The 21,963-nt window shown below is 36.1% G+C and overlaps 1 protein-coding gene across 16 annotated transcripts in view; it reads right to left on the bottom strand.

The window, feature by feature from the left end:
* The window catches only part of PCDH15 (protocadherin related 15), a 1,849,154-nt gene that overhangs the window by 398,368 nt on the left and 1,428,823 nt on the right, over positions 1-21,963 (bottom strand). For all 16 annotated transcript variants that reach the window (XM_033215155.1, XM_033215225.1, XM_033215195.1 and 13 more), the window contains one exon: positions 4,146-4,258. In XM_033215155.1, the coding sequence (XP_033071046.1) occupies positions 4,146-4,258 (113 nt within the window). The remainder of the gene's footprint in view (positions 1-4,145; positions 4,259-21,963) is intronic.

The following is a 21,963-nucleotide window of genomic DNA, read 5'->3' as shown; positions in this document are numbered from 1 at the left end:
TCTATGAAGTAAAATACAATTTTTATCATTACTCAAATAGTGACTACACATTTTCTAGAGTTGTAGCATTAGTGACTCATGTAGGGACAGGAGTTGTAGTAGCTGTCCTCTTAGCCCTCAATCATTTCTCCAATGCTGTTTTCCCGTAACTCTCAAATTACTCAAAGACCACACCTTGCCAGGGCAGCAGGCCCATCAGCACTAAGAGTCAAGCTCACCAGTTTTTAATTCCCTGGCTCATTTTCTACGACAGGTATGTACTTTTTCTTTAGAAGAAACACAACACTTTTTTTGATGCAGTCATAAATAGCTTTAGTTGTGCCGTAACAAAGGTCTGACCTTTTTTCTAGGGATTGAATTTATATGGAAATCTATTTGCCGCATTTGCATCTTTTTTTTTTTTTTTCTGGACAGAGATGCAAGAGCAAATTTTATCAAATGCATACACATTCAAGTGTATGTATTTGGATAGAGTGAAGATGTAGGTACACAGATTCAATAGTCTGAAAAGATTTACTGTCTCAGGGAGAAAATCATTACAACAAATGTTTATTAAGCAGCTTCTATGTGCTGTATACAGGTAGGTGTAGGGGCATGGGATACAGTGTAACTAAATGTTTCACAATCTGTCCTCCTGTAAAAGTTGGGAGAAAATAAACAGGTACATTCAATAGAGTAATCGGGGCCACTCTAGGGGCCAACAGGCTGCAAAAAAGAGGCTTCCTAACAGTGGCTATGCCTTTCTAGGGCAAACGTCTTCTTAGTTAAAAACTGAAGCATCAGTTTGAATTAGACTGTTGACAAGAAGAGGGAGGAATGATTCAGGAAGAGGGACAGTATCTCTAAATGCTTAGATGTCAGAAACAGCATGGTCAGTGGAGGGCACTGGAAGAGGTATGTCTGGAACAGAGGGTGTGCAAGGGAAGTAGTGAGAGCTCAGGGTTAATGAGCTCATGAGTTGGAAGGAAAAGAAGTTAAAAGGCAGCATGCTAGACAGAATAAGTAGGTCAGTGAGTAACAACATAAAAATCAGAGGAAACATGAAACGATTATGCTTATAATTTCATTGTGATCTTTGGTCTTCATTGTTAATTAAAGGAATTTAGATTAAAACATGCAATTGTTCTTTGAAGAACTGAGAGATAGTAAATTATTCATAATTTATCCATTTAATTGATCTTAATAATTAATGACCAGTAGCTTTGTATTAGATGCCCAGTAGCTTTGTATTAGATGCCTGAAGTACAAATATATCAACTAATAATACTTTAAAATATTTCACTTATAATACTGAAAGTGATTTTATGGACTTTGTAATAGATGGTTCACACATGAACTAATTCACTCTTACCAGCGTCTCAAATGTGCTTTCATATTTTTACATCATAGGTAGTTTTTATTTTATGAGTGTAGTGATCAAATAACTTATACAAACTGGGACATTTAAAAGAGCAAGAGAGGTATTATGAATAATTACACAAAGACAACAGACATAAACATGTACTGTCCTGGGTAAACCAAATCTATGATTCTTGTTCACAGTGCATATCACATTTTAAAGTATGCTTAAATGATTACAATTATATAAAATTTAGGATAGTGTTTTGTAATGGAATAAACTTTTTCAGTTGCATGTTTTAACCTTTTCAGATTCTAAAGTTTGTGAACTATTCCACTTTGTCTTCCAAGTTTCACCTTTACATTTTTATTTGGCAGCATGCTGAATAAATCACTGGGAGAAATAGAGGAACAAATGAACATGATAAATCTCTAATTCATAGCACTCACCAGCTGTTAAATACACACATAGCTTTTTAAAGCAGAATTCTTCTTCAAAATGTAGGAGACGATACTTCATTTTATTTTTTCTCTGCTTTTGAAACATAAATTGGGATCTAGTCCAACAGAAACTTTTAGGGCCAATGAAAAAAATGAAGTATTATTAAAGTAAAAAGAGAGAGAGAAGAAATTGAAAGATTTACTGTAGAGGAGAACTGCGAGATTGTAACATTTCAATAGTCCCCTGAACAATGCCACAATACTCAGTTATTATTCAAGCAGGTGGCACATTATTATTACAGTTAGATAGCTTGGCTTATTATGCCCTTGACCTCACACAAAACATAGTAATTTGAATCTAATAATGTCTGTTAAAACTTCCATTAATAAAAGAAAGTGTTATTAAGACAAAAAAATCTGTGACCTATTGTAATTGCTTTTTTTTTTTTTTTTTTTTCTGTAATTGATGGACTGAGTTACACTGTACCCAGGTACACCAGGACAGCTGAATTCGATAATAAAGGAAAATAATTGATTTTTGGTTTCACATGTGGCAGTTTGGAAACAGTGCTTTGTCAAATTTCTTAATTCCCATAGAAAGTAGCACCACAAGACTCCAGGGAGATCCACAATAGAAAATCAGTACACATTGTGGAGTTTTATATACTCCCATAATAATTAACATAGTCAACGTAAGAAAGTGAATCTCATGCATGGAATTTAATACAATCGGTTAAAGTGGTGTTTTTTGTTGAATAACTCCCAAACCCTTAATAAATGAAATCCCAGGAAACTGCAGTCACCCTGCAGGCTCCCTCCGTGGTCTGGCTCTATACTTCATTTCCCTGTTAACTGCTTGTAGCCTGTGCATTATGTTCCCAAGCTTTTACTTCTGCACCTCCTTATGTTCAAACATATTCCCTACTTTTATTCATTGGCCATACTCTTTCAGTCCAGCAACATTTAGCTTGGGGTGATCTCCAGAAAATCTTCCGTGAGTTTCCAGATTAATTTAAATGTCCCTATTCCGTGTGTCGTTACCATTCTTTACATGTCTTCCTCTTAGCATTTGATGTATTATATCTGATTTATTTCATTATATGACTGTTTCCCTTTCTAGGCTATAAGCTTTTTCAAGGACAAGGATTGCTGAATAAACACAGGTTCTGTGCTAAAGACATATCTATTAATTGTTAACCAGACAACGATTTCTAAGTATCTGCATATTTGTGAAGTGAAACGAGCATGGCTTTAGTGTATATAAAATTAATTTGAATCTCAACTCTGCCCCTTATTAGTAATTAACTCTAAGGTAATCACTTACCTTATCTGAACTTTAGTTTCCACATTTTGTGCAAATGAGAGTAATACTAAAGTTGTGGCAACAATTCAATGAAAAATGCACATAAAGCAGCTTAAACAATGTTCATTCTCAGTAAGCTTCCTTACCTTACTTCCTTTTCGTTTAATATGTTTACATTTTTCTAAAGGTAAGAAAAATACCATTGGGATGCATTTCTAGAGGTTTTTTTGCATACTTAAATATGAGAAAGTTGTGTACTATATACAAAACTTATGCTGAATCTTTGCTTTTGCCTTTTGTTGTACTTACAATGCCCAAATTTTCCCAGTCCTCATCTCTGCCTGGCAAATTCCTGTTTTTCCTTCACTGCTTAGATTAAATCTCACCATCTCAATGAAGTCCATCGAAATTAATTAGAAGAATATCTGCATTTTTACAGTATCTATTTAATGATTATATTAAAATACAGATATACTATTAAACAAAAAGTGAAATGCCAAATAGATTAACTTAGCTTCAAAATTATTTCAGGTCGAAGATCATCTTTCAATATAAAGAAAATAATGAGATGTGTATTGAATGCATCTTTGGATAGGCAAGACCTTTTACTTTTATGTTGGAAAAATCGGCATTAAAAACACAAAAATACATTAAAATAAAATTAACTAATAAAAGTGAAAACAAAATTAAAATAACAGATATAAATCAAGCACATTTTAGATATCTTAATTGGTCATGTTTTTGTGGTAAAACAATAATTCTTTTTAGTAGAAAAAAAAATGTGAGAAGACGTAATGAATTGTGTAGAATTGTATACACTTAACCAAGGCATTGGTTACATATAAGAATATTTAGTATTTTACCCCATAGTACTAAAAAAAGTTATTTTAGAGAAAAGCAATGCCACATATTAAAACTGGACTTCACATTTTTTTTAATAAAAATTGGTTGCTGTCCACATTAATCTTAATTTTATAACATAAAACTGCCTACAGTAGCCTCTACAAATTTATCTGATTAGCAGTTCATAAACACAAGGAAATAAGATATTAGCTTAATTTACCTTAATAACCAAATCAAATTTCTGGTGAAAGTCTCTGTTGACTGGCTCCAGGAGACTAAGTTCCGCTGTCCTAGGATGCATATGGAAAAACCGTGGGTAATCCTCAGGAGTCCCTGGAAGACATTGAGATTTCAGTACATAATTGAGAACAATAAGTAATATGTGTATCTGCTTCATCTATTTCCTTTCATTAACTGAGGAACAAAGTTACAATTTCATTACTAAATTAAGTTTCAAAATTACGCAGTCCAGGGAAAGCAGACACAGATGTGGTGTTTAGTTATTCATAATTAGTGTATCAGTAAGAAAATGGAAAACATTTGTTTGGATGATTTTTGAAAATTTTTTTTCTTAAGAGGGCTCTAATTAATTTGAAACTTCATCACATGAAAATAGATATTAAGTGGAGGGAGAGCACATTTTTGACTATGAAATTTTATTTTAATGGTGCATACATCTTAATTATAGCTCTTTGGTCTTTCAACATATATTGTAATAAACTATTAGTAATTTGTACCAAATAGTGAGATACTTGGAAATTAATATGAACATATTTTGTTCCATATATTATTTCTTAAGATTAATATCAAGCTAATTATATTAACCATAGTAAATTAAATATAGGTTCTGATGATACTCTTAATGTCTAGACAGGGTACTTATTTATTTATTTATGAGATGGAGCCTTGCTGTATCACCCAGGCTGGAGTGCAGTGGCTTGATCTCGGCTCACTGAAATCTCTGCTTCCCTGGTTCAAGTGGTTCCCCTGCCTCAGTCCCCGAATAGCTGGGATTATAGGCGTGTGCCACCATGTCTGGCTATTTTTTGTATTTTTAGTAGAGACAGGGATTTGCCACTTTGGCCAGACTGGTGACGTCCGGTGATATGCCTGCCTTAGCTTCCCAAAGTGCTAGAATTACAGGTGTGAGCCACCACGCCTAGCCAAGATGGTATTTCTTAATGTATTTTAATAATCAAAATACATTTCTTCATGAAGAAATTTCTTCTAATTGTATAATCTTCCTTTGTGTACTGCAACATTCTTTTCCCAAAGTGAAGAAGTCAAATCATAAAACTGTATAGTATACACATTTGTAAAATTAATAACCATAGGAGTAAAATAATATAGCTTCCAATTACGGAAACCTACTCTGTGCTAAATGCTTTATATAAATAATCACCAATAACTCTGTAAATCACTTACATTTTACAGATCATGACTTGGGAGACTGGGGAGATTAAAAGATGTATTTAAGTTAAAGGGACGATCTGAAACAGAGCTTTCATTAAAAATCCAGACTGCCAGATGTTCCAACACATCCAAAAATGGGCTTCTTGTTACTAATTTGCCTCAACTCTGAGACAAGAAGGGAAATTCTCCTGGGCAGTAAATGAGGGGAAAACAAAAAACAGAAACATATTTTACACCATTAAAACCGACTGTAAAATCTACAAATAGTCAAAATTATAGATGAAATGTAACATATGATAAAGGGGTTATATAGGAGTTACATTCTTCATGGAATACACATGAGTAAACCCCAAATGAAGAAGATATTCATAATAAATAATAAAAAAGGGACATTAGTCATAGATGTGGATGAATTTTACTCTAATGTGAAAGTAGGTAAACCTTTCCTAACTACGGCTCAAAGTCAAGAAGTCATGAAGAAAAAGAGAGGTAAGTTTAATGATATTGCAAAATTGCATGGTGAGACACAATAAAAAAGTAAAACCACAAGTGACAAACTGAGAAAATACGTGAAATTTATGTAGAGACAAAATGTTCATATCGCTAATATATATAGATAGATTTACAAATTAGCTAAAAAGAGGGCCAGTGAGGGATTTAAAAAGTGTGGGGCTGGCCAGGCACGGTGGCTCACGTCTGTAATCCTAGTTCTTTGGGAGGCTCAGGTGGGCGGATCATCTGAGGTTAAGAGTGTGAGACCAGCCTGGCCAACACGGTGAAAAGCTGTCTCTACTAAAACTACAAAAATTAGGTGGGCGTGATGGTGTGTCTGTAATCCCAGCTACTAAGGAAGCTGAGACAGGAAAAACACTTGAACCCGGGAGAGGCGGAGGTTACGTGAGCTGAGATTGTGCCACTGTACTCCAGCCTGTGTGACAGAGCCAAACTCTGTCACAAAACAAAACAAAACAAAAAAGTTTGGGGCTAAAGATAAAACTGTTCACAGAAAGAGAAAGGCAAATGACTCTTGATCATAAGCAAAGTTAAGCAAAGATGCTTATCTCTATACATAAGAAGGAAATTATAAATTAATCCTACATTAAGATTTCATTAGCCGCTTAGATTAGCAATTGTCCCAGTTGGACACTGTACTCTGTTGGTGAGCCCGCAGGAAAACAGACACTTTGGACATGGGTGGTGTTAATATGAGTATTATAAAATTTATGAAGGAGAGTATGGCATAAGCTATCAAAATGATATTAATGTTTGCTTTTTAACCCATAAATCCCACATCTGGACATTTTCCCATTTATAATAATGGAAGATAAATGACCACCTAAATATACATCAATAGTGGTCTGGGTAAATAAGTGGTGATACATCCTAAAGCAGATGATAATTCAAATGTAATGATAAGTGATATATATCTTTACCTATTACTATGGAATTATTTTCAGCTATATTAAGTAAAAAAAAAAAAATTTGGAAATAAGGGCCGATAATATACTAACTTTTAAGAAGAATACATATGCATATTTACAAAGGAATACATATACACGTTAAAAAATCAAAGATAGACTGTAACATAAAAAAATTGTTACTTATGAGAAATAGAGGGAATATGTGGAGAGGATGGACGCTGAAACTAAATTTCATTAACTATATCACATTTTTAAAATTTTAGAGCTACATATGTTATATATTATTTTAAAACTAATTAAATTCAAGGACTTCTCTAAAAATAAAATAAAATAATTCAATTTAAATGTATATTCAATTGTTGGCATAAGCACAAACAAAAAGAACTATCCCAGGTGAATTTTAAAAGTAGTATTGACATCACACCCACTGTGTAATATAGCTGAAGTACCAAGTAAATTATAAAACACAAAACGTTAAACTATCTACAGTAATCATATTGGTGGTATGTTGTGATTCTAAGATAGTTATAGGAGTATTTTACAATAAATTAAATAAGTACATTATTATGTGGCATTCTAATTCTATTATTTTCAGTATTGAAAGCTGGATTCTTGGCAGGGGATGATAAAGAGATAGAAATTAAAAATTAAAGAGGTAAAATAGAAAACCTATGGTTTTGATTTTGAATTGGCAGTGGAAGTTTAAACTCAGGTTGTAGTTTATCTTAAGAAACATAATGCATACAACATAGCTCTGAATGCTGAAACACAGAACTAAATATAATGGCCATTAAAGAAGCAATGAATATTTCTAATGATCAGACTATGGTTTTGAAATACTATTTACTAATAAAAGCAGTTAAGATTTCTGAGAGAGAGCTGATTTCAGGTCCAGGGCAGAAAAATCAACAAATGGCTGTGAAACACCTGTTCACACCAAGTAGCAAGAAAGAATTCCAAGACTACTAAACTGATGTGAAAAGTTTTCAAGAGCCAAAAGGTGTTTTTTAGCTAACGATAAGGCAATTTGAGCATCAATAAGGTTAATATCAGTAATGATTTGAAACAGATCAAATATGTTTAAATTCATAAGTTTATGGCAGTGTTGCAAAATAACATATTGATCACTTTTGGAGCATGCTAGAGAAATATTTTGAAAATTAGTAAATAAGAAAACATAGCATGCTTTTTCCATATGACCTTAGCATGGGGTAAACAAACAATTGATTAAAAAGTGTCTCATTAAGAAATAATTTCAGCTAATAATTTAAGAAGAATAATAATATCAGAGTGCCATCATTTTACAACCCCTCATAAATGAATGGATCATGGCATTGAGCACCAAATGCTGCTAATATCACAAAAAAGAGATAAAGCCACATATATACCTCTCAATAGAATAATTAATTCAACATGATCTGCTATGGCCTGAGTTGTCCCCCTCACCATTAACAATTTTATGTTGAAGCCCTTACTACCAGTGTGACTATTATAGAGAGATAGAGCCTTTTAAGAAGGTAACCAGACTAAATGAGTTTATATGGGTGGGCTCTTAAATCTGATGGGACTGGTGTTCTCTTTGTCTCTCTTTCTCTCTCTTCCCTCTCTCTCTGTCCAAGGGTACACAGAGGAAAGGCTATGTGAAGACACAAGAAAGCAGCCAGAGAAGCTTCATCAAAAACTAACCATGGAAGTACCTTGATCTCAGGCCTCCAGCCTCCAGAACTGTGAGAAAACACCTTACTATTGCTTAAGCTACTAAGTCTAGGGTGTTTTTTAATGGTAGCCCAAGCAGACTATTATACCATCTATGAAACAGTTTTGAGAAAAGCCAACGAAGAAACAAACAAAAAATGTTATTTGATTAAGTGTCAAAATGTATAGGAAACATATGGGACAGAGTAACACGTAAAGTTAAACCAAGGAAAGTACAATCAAGATGATGAGAAACTCCATAATATAAATAACTTGACTTCTCAATAAATGAATCACAAGAAAACAATTTAAAAATAAATGGAAAGAGAACCACTGTAGATTAAAAGAGACTTAGGGCCGGGCACATTGGCTCATGCCTGTAAACCCAGCACTTTGGGAGGCCGAGGCAGGGGTATCATGAGGTCAGGAGATCAAGACCATCCTGGCCAACACGGTGAAACCCAGTCTCTACTAAAAATACAAAAAAAATTAGCTGGGCATGGTGGCGGGCACCTGTAGTCCCAGCTACTTGGGAGGCTGAGGCAGGAGAATGGTGTGAACCCAGAGGCGGAGCTTGCAATGAGCCAAGATCCCACCACTTCTCTCCAGCCTGGGCAACAGAACAAGACTCTGACTCAAGAAAAAAAAAAGAGAGACTTAGGAGAAATATCAATCCCAACATGTGAATTTACATGAATTCGAGTTTTCTGTAGGATAAAGATGAAAATGCTACACGATTATCTTCATATATTTAAAATGTAGAATTTTTATTGCACATGTGTTACCAAGATAGTATCACCATGATTAAGACAGTAATCCTATCCATAATTGCCAGAAATTTCCTTATGACAACGTTTCCTTTCCCCATTCATATCTCTCACTCTATGCAAACACTGATCACTTTCTGTCAGCAAAATAGGAATGGAATCATTTATATGGTATGTATTCTTTTTTTTTTTCTTTTTGAAGCGGAGTTTTGCTCTTTCTCCTAGTCTGGAGTGCAATGATGCTGTCTTGGCTCACTGCAACTTCTGCCTCCTGAATTCAAGCAATTCTCTTGCCTCAACCTCCTGAGTAGCTGAGATTTCAGGTGCCTGCCACCACGCCCAGCTAATTTTTGTATTTTTAGTAGAGATGGGGTTTCACCGTGTTGGCCAGGCTGGTCTCAAACTCCTGCCCTCAGGTGATCCACTGGCCTCAGCCTCCCAACGGGGTGGGATTACAGGCATAAGCCACCCTGCCCGGCCTTACAGTATATATTCTTTTCTTAGGTATGTCTGGCTTCTTTCGATTAGCATAATGATTGTGAAGTCCATGTTGTTTCGTTTATCGATAGTTTATTTATTTCTATTGCCTAGGTGTTATTCTGTTGTATGGATATACTACAATTCATTTATCTATTCACATGTTGATGAACACTTGAGTTGCCTCCAGTCACAAATAGAGCTGCTATGAACTTTCTTGTATACATCCCTGAATGAATCTCTGCTTTCATTTATCTTGAGTAAATATCTAAGAGTGTAATCGCTAGGCTATGTGATATGTGTACGTCTAAATGTTGTATTAAGAATTTTGGGGCCAGGTGCAGTGGCTCACGCCTGTAATCCCAGCACTTTGGGAGGCCAAGGTGGGTGGATCACGAGGTCAAGAGATTGAAACCATGCTGGCCAAACTGGTGGAAACTCGTTTCTACTAAAAATACAAAAATTAGTTGGGTGCAGTGGTGCGTGCCTGTAGTCCCAGCTCCTTGGGAGGCTAAGGCAGGAGAATCACTTGACCCCAGGAGGCGGAGGTTGCGGTGAGCTGAAATTGTGCCATTGCACAGAGCCAGACTCTGTCTCAAAAGAAAAAAAAAAAAAAGAATTTTTGGGCAGGTAGCAAGTCTATTAAGTTTCAGTTATGTATACGTTTTTGTGGTCAATACCACAATCAGGATATAGAATGGTTTTATGATGAAATAACTACTTTGTGTATTCCAACCCCAAAGTTTAATCCTTCGCAACCACTGATTTGTTCACCACCACCATACTCTCATTTTTATGAGAATGATATTTAGATGGAATTGTATAGTATAAAGATTTGGAGATTGGCTTCTTTCAACTCAGTATAAAGCATTAGAGATTCATCCAAGTTGCTATGTATCGATAATATCATATTTTCATTGTTCAGTAATGTTTAACTTATAAAGAAATTGCCAAACTATTTTTCCAATGTGCGTATACCATTTTACATTCTTACCAGCAATGTACGGGCATTTCAGATCCCCCACATTTTCACCAACGCTTGATATTGTCAGTCTTTTTAAAATTTTGGCCATTCTGGTGTGTATGTAGTGATATTCATTGAGGTATTAGTTTGCATTTCCCAGTTAGCTAATGATATTGAGCAACTTTTCACATTCTTATTTTTTTTGTAAATGTGTAATAATTTGTTAAACCTTTTTGCCATTGTATAATTGTCTCATTTTTATTAAATTGTGTTTTCACATATTCCCCAAACAAGTCACTTGTTGGATACATTTTGCAAATATATTCTCCTTTTCTGTCAGTTGCTTTTTCAGTCTATTATCAGTGTCTTTTGAAGAGCAAATGCATTTTTACTTCGATGAAGTCAAATTTTAAATTTGTTCTTTTATAGATTTGCATTTGTTTATTTAATAAATTGTTGCCAGTCGGGTGCAGTGACTCACACCTGTAATCCCAGCACTTTGGGAGGCCAAGGTCGGGGGATCACCTGAGGTCAGGAGTTCGAAACTAGCCTGACCAACATGGAGAAATCCTGTGTCTACTAAAAATACAGAATTAGCCAAGCGTGGTGGCACATGCCTCTAATCATAGGTACTTTGGAGGCTGAGGCAGGATAATTGCTTGAACCTGAGAGGTAGAGGTTGTGGTGAGCCGAAACTGCACCGTTGCACTCCAGTCTGGGCAACAAGAGCAAAACTCCATCTTCAAACAACAACAACAACAAAAAGAAATTGTTGCCAACCCTAAATGCATAAAAAATTTTACCAATATTATCTTTTAGATGTTTTATAGTTTTAGCTCTTACATTATGTATAGAAAGTCTTTCAAGTTGGTTTTTGCACATAGTGTGAGGTATGGATTGCAGTTTATTTGTTTACATATGGCTGTCCAATTGTTCTGCAATGTTGATTGTAAAGATTAACTTTTCCTTCTTTTAATTGCCTTTTGCTTCGTATTATTTTTAAAGTGTTTATACCTTAACAGTTTTTTCTCAAAGCTGTATTTGCCCATCATTTATTAGCATAGAACTTCTGATTCCATACATACAGTAAATGGAAGGAAGTGTGGATGCCTGACCTAAACTATATAATTATCACTTCATCTTTCAACAAGTTTTATTTAGAGAAAAGAATCAGAAGATGGATGTACAATCTGTACCACGAAAATAATGGGCGTCTAGAGGAAAGGCCCTCTAATCCCTCATCTTGAAATTCCTGTTTCTGCTTCTTAAAATGTTGTCATTTTTGACAGTTCCTTGAATTCTGGAAGAAATCAAAGTCCTTTCAATGAATTTCCTTTACCGCCAAGATGAACTTAAGTTCACCTCTGTAATTTTTACCCAAAGAGTCCCATTCAGGAAAACATTTGTTTTAAATACTTGATATATTTGAAAATGTGCATCTAATATACTTCAAAGGAGCGCTACCTCAAAAAATACAGTATCAAATTTTTCCCTTCCCCACTGAAAATGTATATCTTTACATATAAAATTAGTAACCTGATTAACACAAAAATAAAAGAGAACACTGTCTTCTGGGTGCCATGAAGATTTGTGATAATTCCTCAAATTTCCACATTATAGATATATAGAAATTATGGTCAGTTTCAATAAAATACTGCTTATGAAAACACCCACAATTTCCTTTGGTAGAACAAAAACAATTATAACATGTAACTTTTTTCCAGGTAATTTTTTGGGGAAAACCTTTTAATGACCCATGAATGCTGAATACCCTGCAGAAGCCAAGGTATTGAAATGTAAAAACATTGTACAAGAATAGAAACACCTGTCTAAGTTCAAGGACCCTACAGAATCCCTTATTTATCCCACTTAGAAAATGTAATATCAACTCTATTTAGCAAAACTTAATTCATCTAAAAATATAGCTGCTTCTGAACCATCTCCAAAGCTCTGGGTTTTATTTTTTTAGTTATTCCTTTATTTGATCTTGGGACTAATTATATTAATATTCCATTCCTCTGACATTAAATTCATCTGCTACCCCTTTTGTGTAACTAGAATTTCATTGATAATTTTAACCATTGTTTTCATCTATGCCCTAATAACACATTTGTTTTTGTATCAAGTTATCCCTAGTTTCAAATGTATATTAGAAATATTACCTCTAATTTTCATTATTTTCTTCCATTAATTTTAACTTTACCACTTTTTCTTTTCAGCTACATTTTCTTAGTGCATTCTTTGATAATTATAAATGCAAAAAGTAAACTACCTTTGTCCTGCTTTTACATCTTCCAAAAATCTTCAGTTCTAAATCTATCTCCTTTGCAAAACTTATTTTTCAGCTGTTTGTTATAAATAACAAACTTCATTTTCTTATCCAAAGTGTTTTTAATAACTGTGTAATAGCCACCAAACTAATTCAAATAAAATTTTACATATTATTAAGGAGAACTAAAATTCTTATATTAGTAGCCAATATCTCAACTTCAAAAAATTTTACCAAAGGTTTTATTGGGTTGCTTTTCCTATGCATATTTATGACAATGCTTCTGAGAGTATAGTTCAGGTATACCCACACTAGAAAGACCAAGATCTTGTCCCAGATCTTCTGAATCAGAAGCTCTGAAAAGGGAGGTCAAGAGAATGCACTTTGAATAATCTCACTGAATTCTTGTAGCCTTTAAAGTTTGAAAGTCACCTCTTCATGGTACATGATAAGTTCATATCTATTTTTTAAACATATCAATAATTACAAAATTCAGTAACTATGTTATTGCTAATAGTACCACCATTTTTTCGGACTATGTGGCTTCAAATCCCCAAGTTACTTTTACTAGCCAATTCTCTATACATTTTCCAAGTGATTCTTTCTTACCTTAGAAGGTCTCTCTGATGTGTTTCTTTGTCATAGTCCTAATCTCTTACCTTACTCAGAACTTTGTTATTTCATACTTGTACCACAGTGATAGCCTACTAATATCTTCTGGCATTCCATTCCCTATAATCACTGAAGGAAACTTTCTAAAATGTTATTTTTATTGTCCAATTATCTAGACAAAATTTTTCCTATTGTGTACTGTGGTAACCCCTAAAATCAAATTGAGAAAAAAAAGTATAAATATATTTTTCTTTATTGATTGACTCAATTTACATATAGCGAAATGCACAGATCTTAATCTTTAATGTTTTAGGGGCATAGACCCATGTTATTACCACTCCTATTCAGACTTTAATTTTATATTTATCTTTAAATAAAATAATACAAAAGTAAACTTAGCTAATGCTTTATATACTGACTGACAGTGTGTCTCTGTATGTTTTAGAGACAAGCAAGGAATCTTGAGGGAGATGTGGCAAGTATACAGTGTGAAGGGATAAGCAGCAGTGTATTATCAGATTTCTTTAGGGAAACAAAACAAATAGGCTATAAGGACATATTAGTACTGACAGTGAGAAAGAGAGACAGAGAGACAGAGAGAGAGAGAGAGAGGAGAGAGAGAGATTCTCTCAATCAATTGGCTGATTGGTTATGGGAATTTGTTGTATTAGTCCATTTTCACACTGCCGAAAAGACATACCCAAGACTGTGCAATTTACAAAAGCAAAAGATTTAATTGGAACTTACAGTTCCACGTGGCTGGGGAAGCCTCACAATCATGGTGGGAGGCAAGGAGAAGCAAGTCACTTCTTACATGGATGCCAGCAGGCAAAGAGAGAGAGAGAGAGAGAGAGCTTCTACAGGGGAACTCCTCTTTTTAAAACCATCAGGCCTCTTGAGACTATTCACTGTCCTGAGAATAGCAGGGGAAAGACTTGCCCCCATTATTCAATTATCTCCCACATGGTCCCTCCCACAACACGCGGGAATTCAAGATGAGATCTATGGCTCGGCACAGTGGCTCATGCCTATAATCTCAGCATTTTGGGAGGCTGAGATGGGCAGATCACCTGTATCAGGAGTTTGAGACCAGCCTGCATAGCATAATGAGATCCTACCTCTAGGTGAGATTTGGCTGGGACACAGCCAAACCATATCATTCTGCACCTGCCCTCTCCCAAATTTCATGTCCCCACACTTCAAAATAAATCATGCCTTCTCAATAGTCCTCCTTGGTGTCTGTGTTAACTGTGTTAACTCATTTCAGCATTAACTCAAAAGTCCACAGTCCAAAGTCTCACTGGAGACAAGGCAAGTTCCTTCTACCTATGCATCTGTAAAATCAAAAGCAGGTTAGTAACTTTCTAGATACAGTGGGGATACAGGCATCAGGTAAATACAGCCATGTATTTTCCACATGGGGAAAATTGGCCAAAACAAAGGGACTACAGCCCCCAAGTCCAAAATCCAGCAGATAAGTCAAATCTTCAAGATCTGAAATGATCTCCTTTGACTCCATTTCTCACATCCAGGTGACACTGATGTAAGTGGTGTGCTTCCACAGCCTTGGACAACTCCACCCCTGTTGTTTTGCAGAGTGTAGCCTCCTCCTGGCTGCATTCATGGGCTGGTGTTGGGTGTCTGTGGTTTTTCCAGATGTACTGTTCAAGCTGTTGGTGGATCTACCATTCTGGGTTCTGTAGGACTGTGGCCATCTTCTCACAGCTCCTCTAGGTGATGCCCCAGTAGGGACTCTGTGTGGAGGCTCTGACCCCAAGTTTCCCTCCTGCACTGCACTAGCAGAGGTTCTTCATAATAGCCCTGCCACTGAAGCAAACTTCTGCCTTGACATACAAGGCATTTCCACACATCTGAAATCTAGGTGGAGCTTCTCAAACTTCAATTCTTGACTTCTCTGCATTCACAGGCTCAATACTATGTGGAAGCTACTGAAGCTTGTGGCTTGCAACTTCTGAAGGCAGGGCCCCAGCTCTATGTTGGTCCCTTTCAGCCACAGCTGGAGCAGTTGGGACACAGGAAAAGAAGTTCCAAGGCTGCACACAACACAGGGATCCTGGGTGCAGCCCACAAAACCATCTTTTCTCCCCCAGGCCTCCAGGCTGGTGGTTGCGGGGGGCTGTCATGAGACCTCTGACATACCTTGGAGACATTTGTCCCATTATCTTCATGATTAACATACAGCTCCTGGTTACTTATGCAAATTTCTGCAGCCAGCTTGAATTTATCCTCAGAAAATGGGATTTTCTTTTCTATCAAATTATCAAGCTGTAAATTTTTTGAACTTTTATGCCATTTCCCTAATAAAACTGAATGCCTTTAACAGCACCCAAGTCACCTCTTGAATGCTTTGTTACTTAGAAATTTCTTCCACCAGATACCCTCAATCATCTCTCTCAAGTTCAAAGTTCCATAAATCTCTAGGGCAGGGGCAAACTGCTGCCAGTCTCTTTGCTAAAACACAGCAAGAGTCACCTTTGCTTCAGTTACCAACAAGTTCCTCATCTCCATCTGAGACTACCTCAGCCTGGATTTCATCATTAATATCATTATCAGCATTTTGGTCAAAGTCATTCAGTAAGTCTCTAGAGAGCTCCAAACTTTCCCACATCTTCTTGTCTTCTACTGAGCCCTGTGAACTGTTCCAATCTCTGCCTGTTACCCAGTTCCAAAGTCATTTCCACATTTTTGGGTCTGTTTTCAGCAACACTCAACTTCTGTTACCAATTTACTGTATTGGTTCATTTTCACACTGCTGATAAAGACATACCAGGGACTGGGCAATTTACAAAAGAAAAAGGTTTAACTGGACTTACAGTTCCACATGACTGGGGAAGGCTCACAATCATGGTGGAAGGCAAGGAGGAGTAAGTCACATCTTACATGGATGGCAGCAGGCAAAGAGAGAGAGCCCTTGTGCAGAGGAACTCCTCTTTTTGAAAATATCATCAGATCTTGCAAGACTTACTCACTATCACAATAAGAGCACAGGAAAGACTTGCCCCCATTATTCAATTTCCTCCCACCTTGTCCCTCCCACAACACGTGGGAATTCAAAATGAGATTTGGGTGGTGACACAGCCAAGCCATATCATTTGTTATGAATGCTAAGACCATCTACCATGTGAAAATTAGAGAACAAGAAAAATTGGTGGTGCATTTTTTGCTAGGTCCAGAGGCCTAAGAACCAGGGGAGCCACTGGTATAAGTCTCAGAATCTGAAAGCCTGAGAACTAAGCACTCTAATGTTTGATGGCAGGAGAAGATGGAAGTTCCAGTTCAAGAAGAGAGAACTCACCCTTCCTCTGTCTTTTTGTTCTATTCAGGCCCTCAATGGACTGGATGATGCTTGCCCATATTGGCGAGAGCAGATCTTCTTCACTCAGTCTTCTGATTCAAATATTAGTGTCTTTTTAAAAAAATCTCTTAGATCCAGAAATAATGTTTTGCCAGCTCTTTCTATGTGCCTTAAACCAGTCATGCTGACACATAAAAGTAAGCATCACAAGCAGCATTCTCTCTTGTTTGTTTGCTTTCAATACATTGCAATGACTTTTAGTTTACATTTGGCCAGGTAAAGGGATCTGTATTTTACAGTATTAATTTTACACCAAACTAAAGCCCAAAAAATGAAGAAATAGCTGAGAAATATGTCTGCAAATAAACCTGAGATTAAAGGTAACATTAATGATGTGTGCAGAAGTGAACACCAACAGAGATGGAAAAATCACCTTCCATTCCTCTGCTAAAACAGCTAAATCAGTCACGTTATTACTGACCATGGTCAAAACCATGGCGATCCAGGCAGACCATAAATAAAGTCAGACTGACAATTTTGATGTAATTAATACAATCATTTATAACGTTGACTTATATGTAATACAATTAATCATTTTGTATGTGATATCTGAACATTGAAACTTTAATGACTAATAAAATACATGTATAATTCTTAAATATTAAGAGTGCGTACTCTAAAATATTTTTTTAACTCATGGGATGAAGGATCAGAAAAATTATGTATTCATTATAAAATGTAGCTATCATTAACAATGATATGGTTTCGGCTGTGTCCCCATCGAAATCTCATCTTGAATTGTAACTCCCACAGTTCCCGCATCTCATGGAAGGAACCTTGTGGGAGGTAATTGAATCATGAAGGTGGGTCTTTCCCGTACTCTTCTCGTGAAAGTGAGTAGATCTCACAAGATGTGATGGTATTAAAAAGGGGAGTTTCCATTCACAAGCTCTCTTTTCTTGTTTTGCCATATGAGACATGCCATTAACCTTCTGCCATGATGGTGAGGCCTTCCCAGCCATGTGTAACTGTAAGTCTGTTAAACTTCTTTCTTTTGTAAATTGCGTAGTCTCAGGTATATCTTTATCAGCAGCATGAAAAATGGAATAATACACTAATATCCACACACAATCTTGCCTAAACTTACATCTTTAAGTTCAGAGCTCCACTTTATGAACCTTCTCATCTCCTTGAATTACTTGAATTAGATCTAAGATGGAAAACATTTTTTGTTTCCTAACAAGTAAAATACTCTTTTATTCCTTTCACCTTAAATCTGGGCAGGAATTGCTCTTGCTTTGACCAATATATGATGCTGTATTATTTCTACTGATTCAGTTCTGGGATCAGGCCTTCAGAAGTTTGGTAGCTTTCACTTTTGCCTTCTTAAAAGTCACGTGCACATGCGATTAAACAGACTATTTTAAATAAATTCTATAAAGAATATTTTCCTTAAAAAATAATTTCCAAAATGTAGAAATACAGTAAAATTAGAAGCAGCATTCTGGAGAATGGTAAGGCATGAGGAAAAATGCACCTCAGGGGGTATATTTAAGGTCATATAATGTTTGAAAAACCACATGTGCTCAGCTATAAGTGTTCAGTTAAAAGAATTCGGTTGTATAGCACGAGGATGATGAAACAAAAGAAAATATAAACAAAAAATAAGAAAGCAAGAAAAGATACAAAGAAAAAATATGTACTCTTTCTGATAACTGTCAAATATGAAATACACAATAGAAGAAATATAAGGCCCAGGAATATTTTCATCCCTTCTCAATGTGATATATGCACTGAGGAATGGATAAAAAATGTGTCTTTCTCTTCATATTTCCAATATGAGTATACTGTATACCTGGCCATGAAAGTGCTAATACTTGATAATATCTACCAGAGTTAATGAAGGTTTATAAAAAAAATTAAACCAAGGTTTCTGGCTCTGGTATCTCCATTCTTAATGTGTGGCACCAACATTTTAGTTGCCAGAATATTAATAATATTATTATAATCATAGTTTGAAAAATAAGAAAAATACTGTTAACAATATTATAATATTTATAGTTTGGTATGTATCATATACATCATATATATGATATTTAATACATATTACTTTTCACACATTAGGTGCTCATATAAAAGTACCTAATACTACAAGCTATTGTTACAAGCTAAAGTCTGCAAACTTTCTTATATTATTAGAAATAAATACATATTATATGATATCATTATTAATGACAGTGCTGAAACCGTGCTTGATAGCTATTAACATTTACATTAAAAATGGTAAGACTTGATAACATAAGTAGAAGCAGAAATTTCATCTACATATATGATTAAGGGGTCCACAGATTATGCTTTTCTTTCAGAGACCTTCATGGCAGCCTCTTCCATCACAGGCCTTGAGGCTTAGGAGGAAAGGATGGTTTTGTGGGCCAGGCTCATGGCTGCACTGCCCTATACAACCTCAGGACACTGCTCCCTGCATCCAGCCATTCCATCTCTAGCCATGCCTACATGGTCCCCAGATATATCTCAGGCCTCTGCTTCAGAGCATGCAAGCCATAAGCCTTGGCAGCTTCCATGTGATGTTAAACCTGTGGATACACAGAGGACAAGAGTTGAGGCTTGGAAGCCTCCACTTACATTTCAAAGGATGCATGGCAATGTCTGGATGTCCAGGCAGAAGTCTTCCACAGGGGTGGAGCCCTCATGGAAGACCTCTACCAGGGCACCGTGGAAGGGAAATGTGAGGTGGGAGCCCCCACACAGAGTTCCCACTGGGGCACTGCCTAGTGGAGCTATGAGAAGAAGACAACTATTCTCCAGACCCCAGAATGGTAGATTCACTGATAGCTTGCACTGTGCACCTGGAAAAGCCACAAGCACTAAACACCAGCCCATGAAAGCAGACAACAGGGCTGTATTGTGCAAAGTCAGAGAGGTAGAAATGTGCAAGGCCTTGGGAGCCCACCCCTTGCATCAGTGTGGCCTGGATATGAGACATGAAGTCAAAGGAGATTATTTTGGAGATTTAAGATTTAATGACTGCTCTCTTGGGTTTTGGATTTCCATGGGAACTGTGGCACCTTTGCTTTGGCTGATTTCTCCCTTTTTGGAATGGATGTATTCACCTAATGCCTGTATCCCCATTATATCTTGTAAGTTTTTTCAGTCTCATAGGCAGAAGGGACTTGCCTTGTCTCAGATGAGACTTTGGACTGTGGACCTCTGTGTCAATTCTGAAATCAGTTAAGACTTGGGGGACTGTTGAGAAAGGATTATTGTATTTTGCAACGTGAAAAGGACATGAGATTTCAGAGGGGCCAGTGGTTTCATGATATAGCTTGGATTTGTTTCCCCACCAAAATCTCATGTTAAATTGTAATCTCCAATGTAGGAGGAGGGACCTAGTAGGAGGTGATTGAATCATGTGGGAACATTTCTCCCTTGCTGTTCTGGTAACAGTGGTGACAGTGAGTGAATTCTCACAAGATCTGTTTGTTTAAAAGTGTGTAGCACCATCCTTTCTCTCTCCTGCTCTGGCTATGTAAGATGCGCCTACTTCCCCTTCACCTTCGGCCATGATTGAAAGTTTCCTGAGGCCACTTAAACCTATTTTTCTTTATAAATTACCCAGTAACAGGTAGTTCTTTATAGTGGTGCAAGAACGGACTAACAGAGAAGGGGTATTAAATATTCTCTAATGGTAGAATTTACCAGTAAAGCATTTGTCTGATGCAGAATTCTCCTTGTTGGGAAGATCTTTTTGATTACTAAGTCAGTCTACTTACTTGTTATCAGTCTGCCCCGATTTTTTTTTTTTCTCACGTCAATTTGAATAGTTTGCCTCCAGGAATTTGTCCATTGCATCTAGTTTGTCTAGTTGGCATACATTGTATATAATATTCCCTTATAACATTTTTTTATTCCTGTAAGCTAAATAGAAGGTCCTCTCTTTCATTCCAAGTTAGTAAATTGCATCTTACTTCTTTTATTCCTGGTCAATCTAGCTAGAGATTTGTCAGTTATATTTATGATTTCAAAGAATTGATTTTGGCTTCATTTCTTATCTCTACTGTTTTCCTAATCCCTCTTTTATTATTTTCCACTGAAGTCTCTATTATTTCTATTGTATTGTTTAGTTTTTTTTTTTTTTTTTTTCAGAGTCATCTCCAACCTCCTCCATCAGCCAGGCTGGAGTGAAATGGTGTGATCATGGCTCACTGCAGCCTTGACTTCCTGGACCCAGTGATTCTCACACCATAGCCTCCTCAGTAGCTGAGGCCACAGGTGCACACCACTGGGCTAATTTTTGTATTTTGGTAGGGATGGGGTTTCTCTATATTACCCAGACTGGTCTCAAATTCCGGAGCTCAAGCAATCCACCTACCTCAGCCCCCCAAATATTGGAATTATAGGCATGAGCCACCACAGCTGACCTCTCTTTTGCTCTTCTTCTTTAGTTTGCTTAACCTTTTCCAATGTCTTTGTGATAAAGATTACATTGTTGATTAGAGATTAAAATACAAGTTATAATGTATTTTTATTTGTCTCGAAGTATTTTTCTGATTTTTTTATTTCTTCCTTGAGTCACTGATTATTTAAGAATATTGCATAAGTACCACACATTTGTGAATTTCCAGTTTCCTTCATTATTAATTTCTAATTTCATTCCATTTTTGTCAGAGAATAGAGTGTGTTTTATTTCAATCATTTTCAATTTAATGATATTGGTTTTATGACCTAACATGATCTATACTGAAGAACATTCTAGGCGCACTTGAGAAGAATACTTATTCTGCTGTTGGGGGTAGAGTGTTTTATAGATACATCTTTTAGGTCTAGCTGCTTTATAGAGTTGTTCCATCTTGACCTTTACTTACCACATTTGCAGAATTTCAAGGTCAGCCAGAGATGACAGCTTAGGGCCTTTCCAAGTGTTTCCTGAGTATATATAGTTTGCTCTTGTCTTTTTAGATTCCCAGAAATATGTTAAACTTTTATAAACTCCCTATGAACATCATTCTCTAGCTTTTCCTTTAAAGACTTTTGGCTAGTCAATAATTCTGCCATTGATGATCATGACAGTAGGACCATTGAAATA

The sequence above is a fragment of the Trachypithecus francoisi genome, unplaced genomic scaffold (assembly GCF_009764315.1).
Source record: "Trachypithecus francoisi isolate TF-2019V2 unplaced genomic scaffold, Tfra_2.0 Contig00586, whole genome shotgun sequence".
Lineage (NCBI taxonomy): Eukaryota > Metazoa > Chordata > Mammalia > Primates > Cercopithecidae > Trachypithecus > Trachypithecus francoisi.
This window is presented reverse-complemented; position numbering and strand designations above follow the sequence as displayed.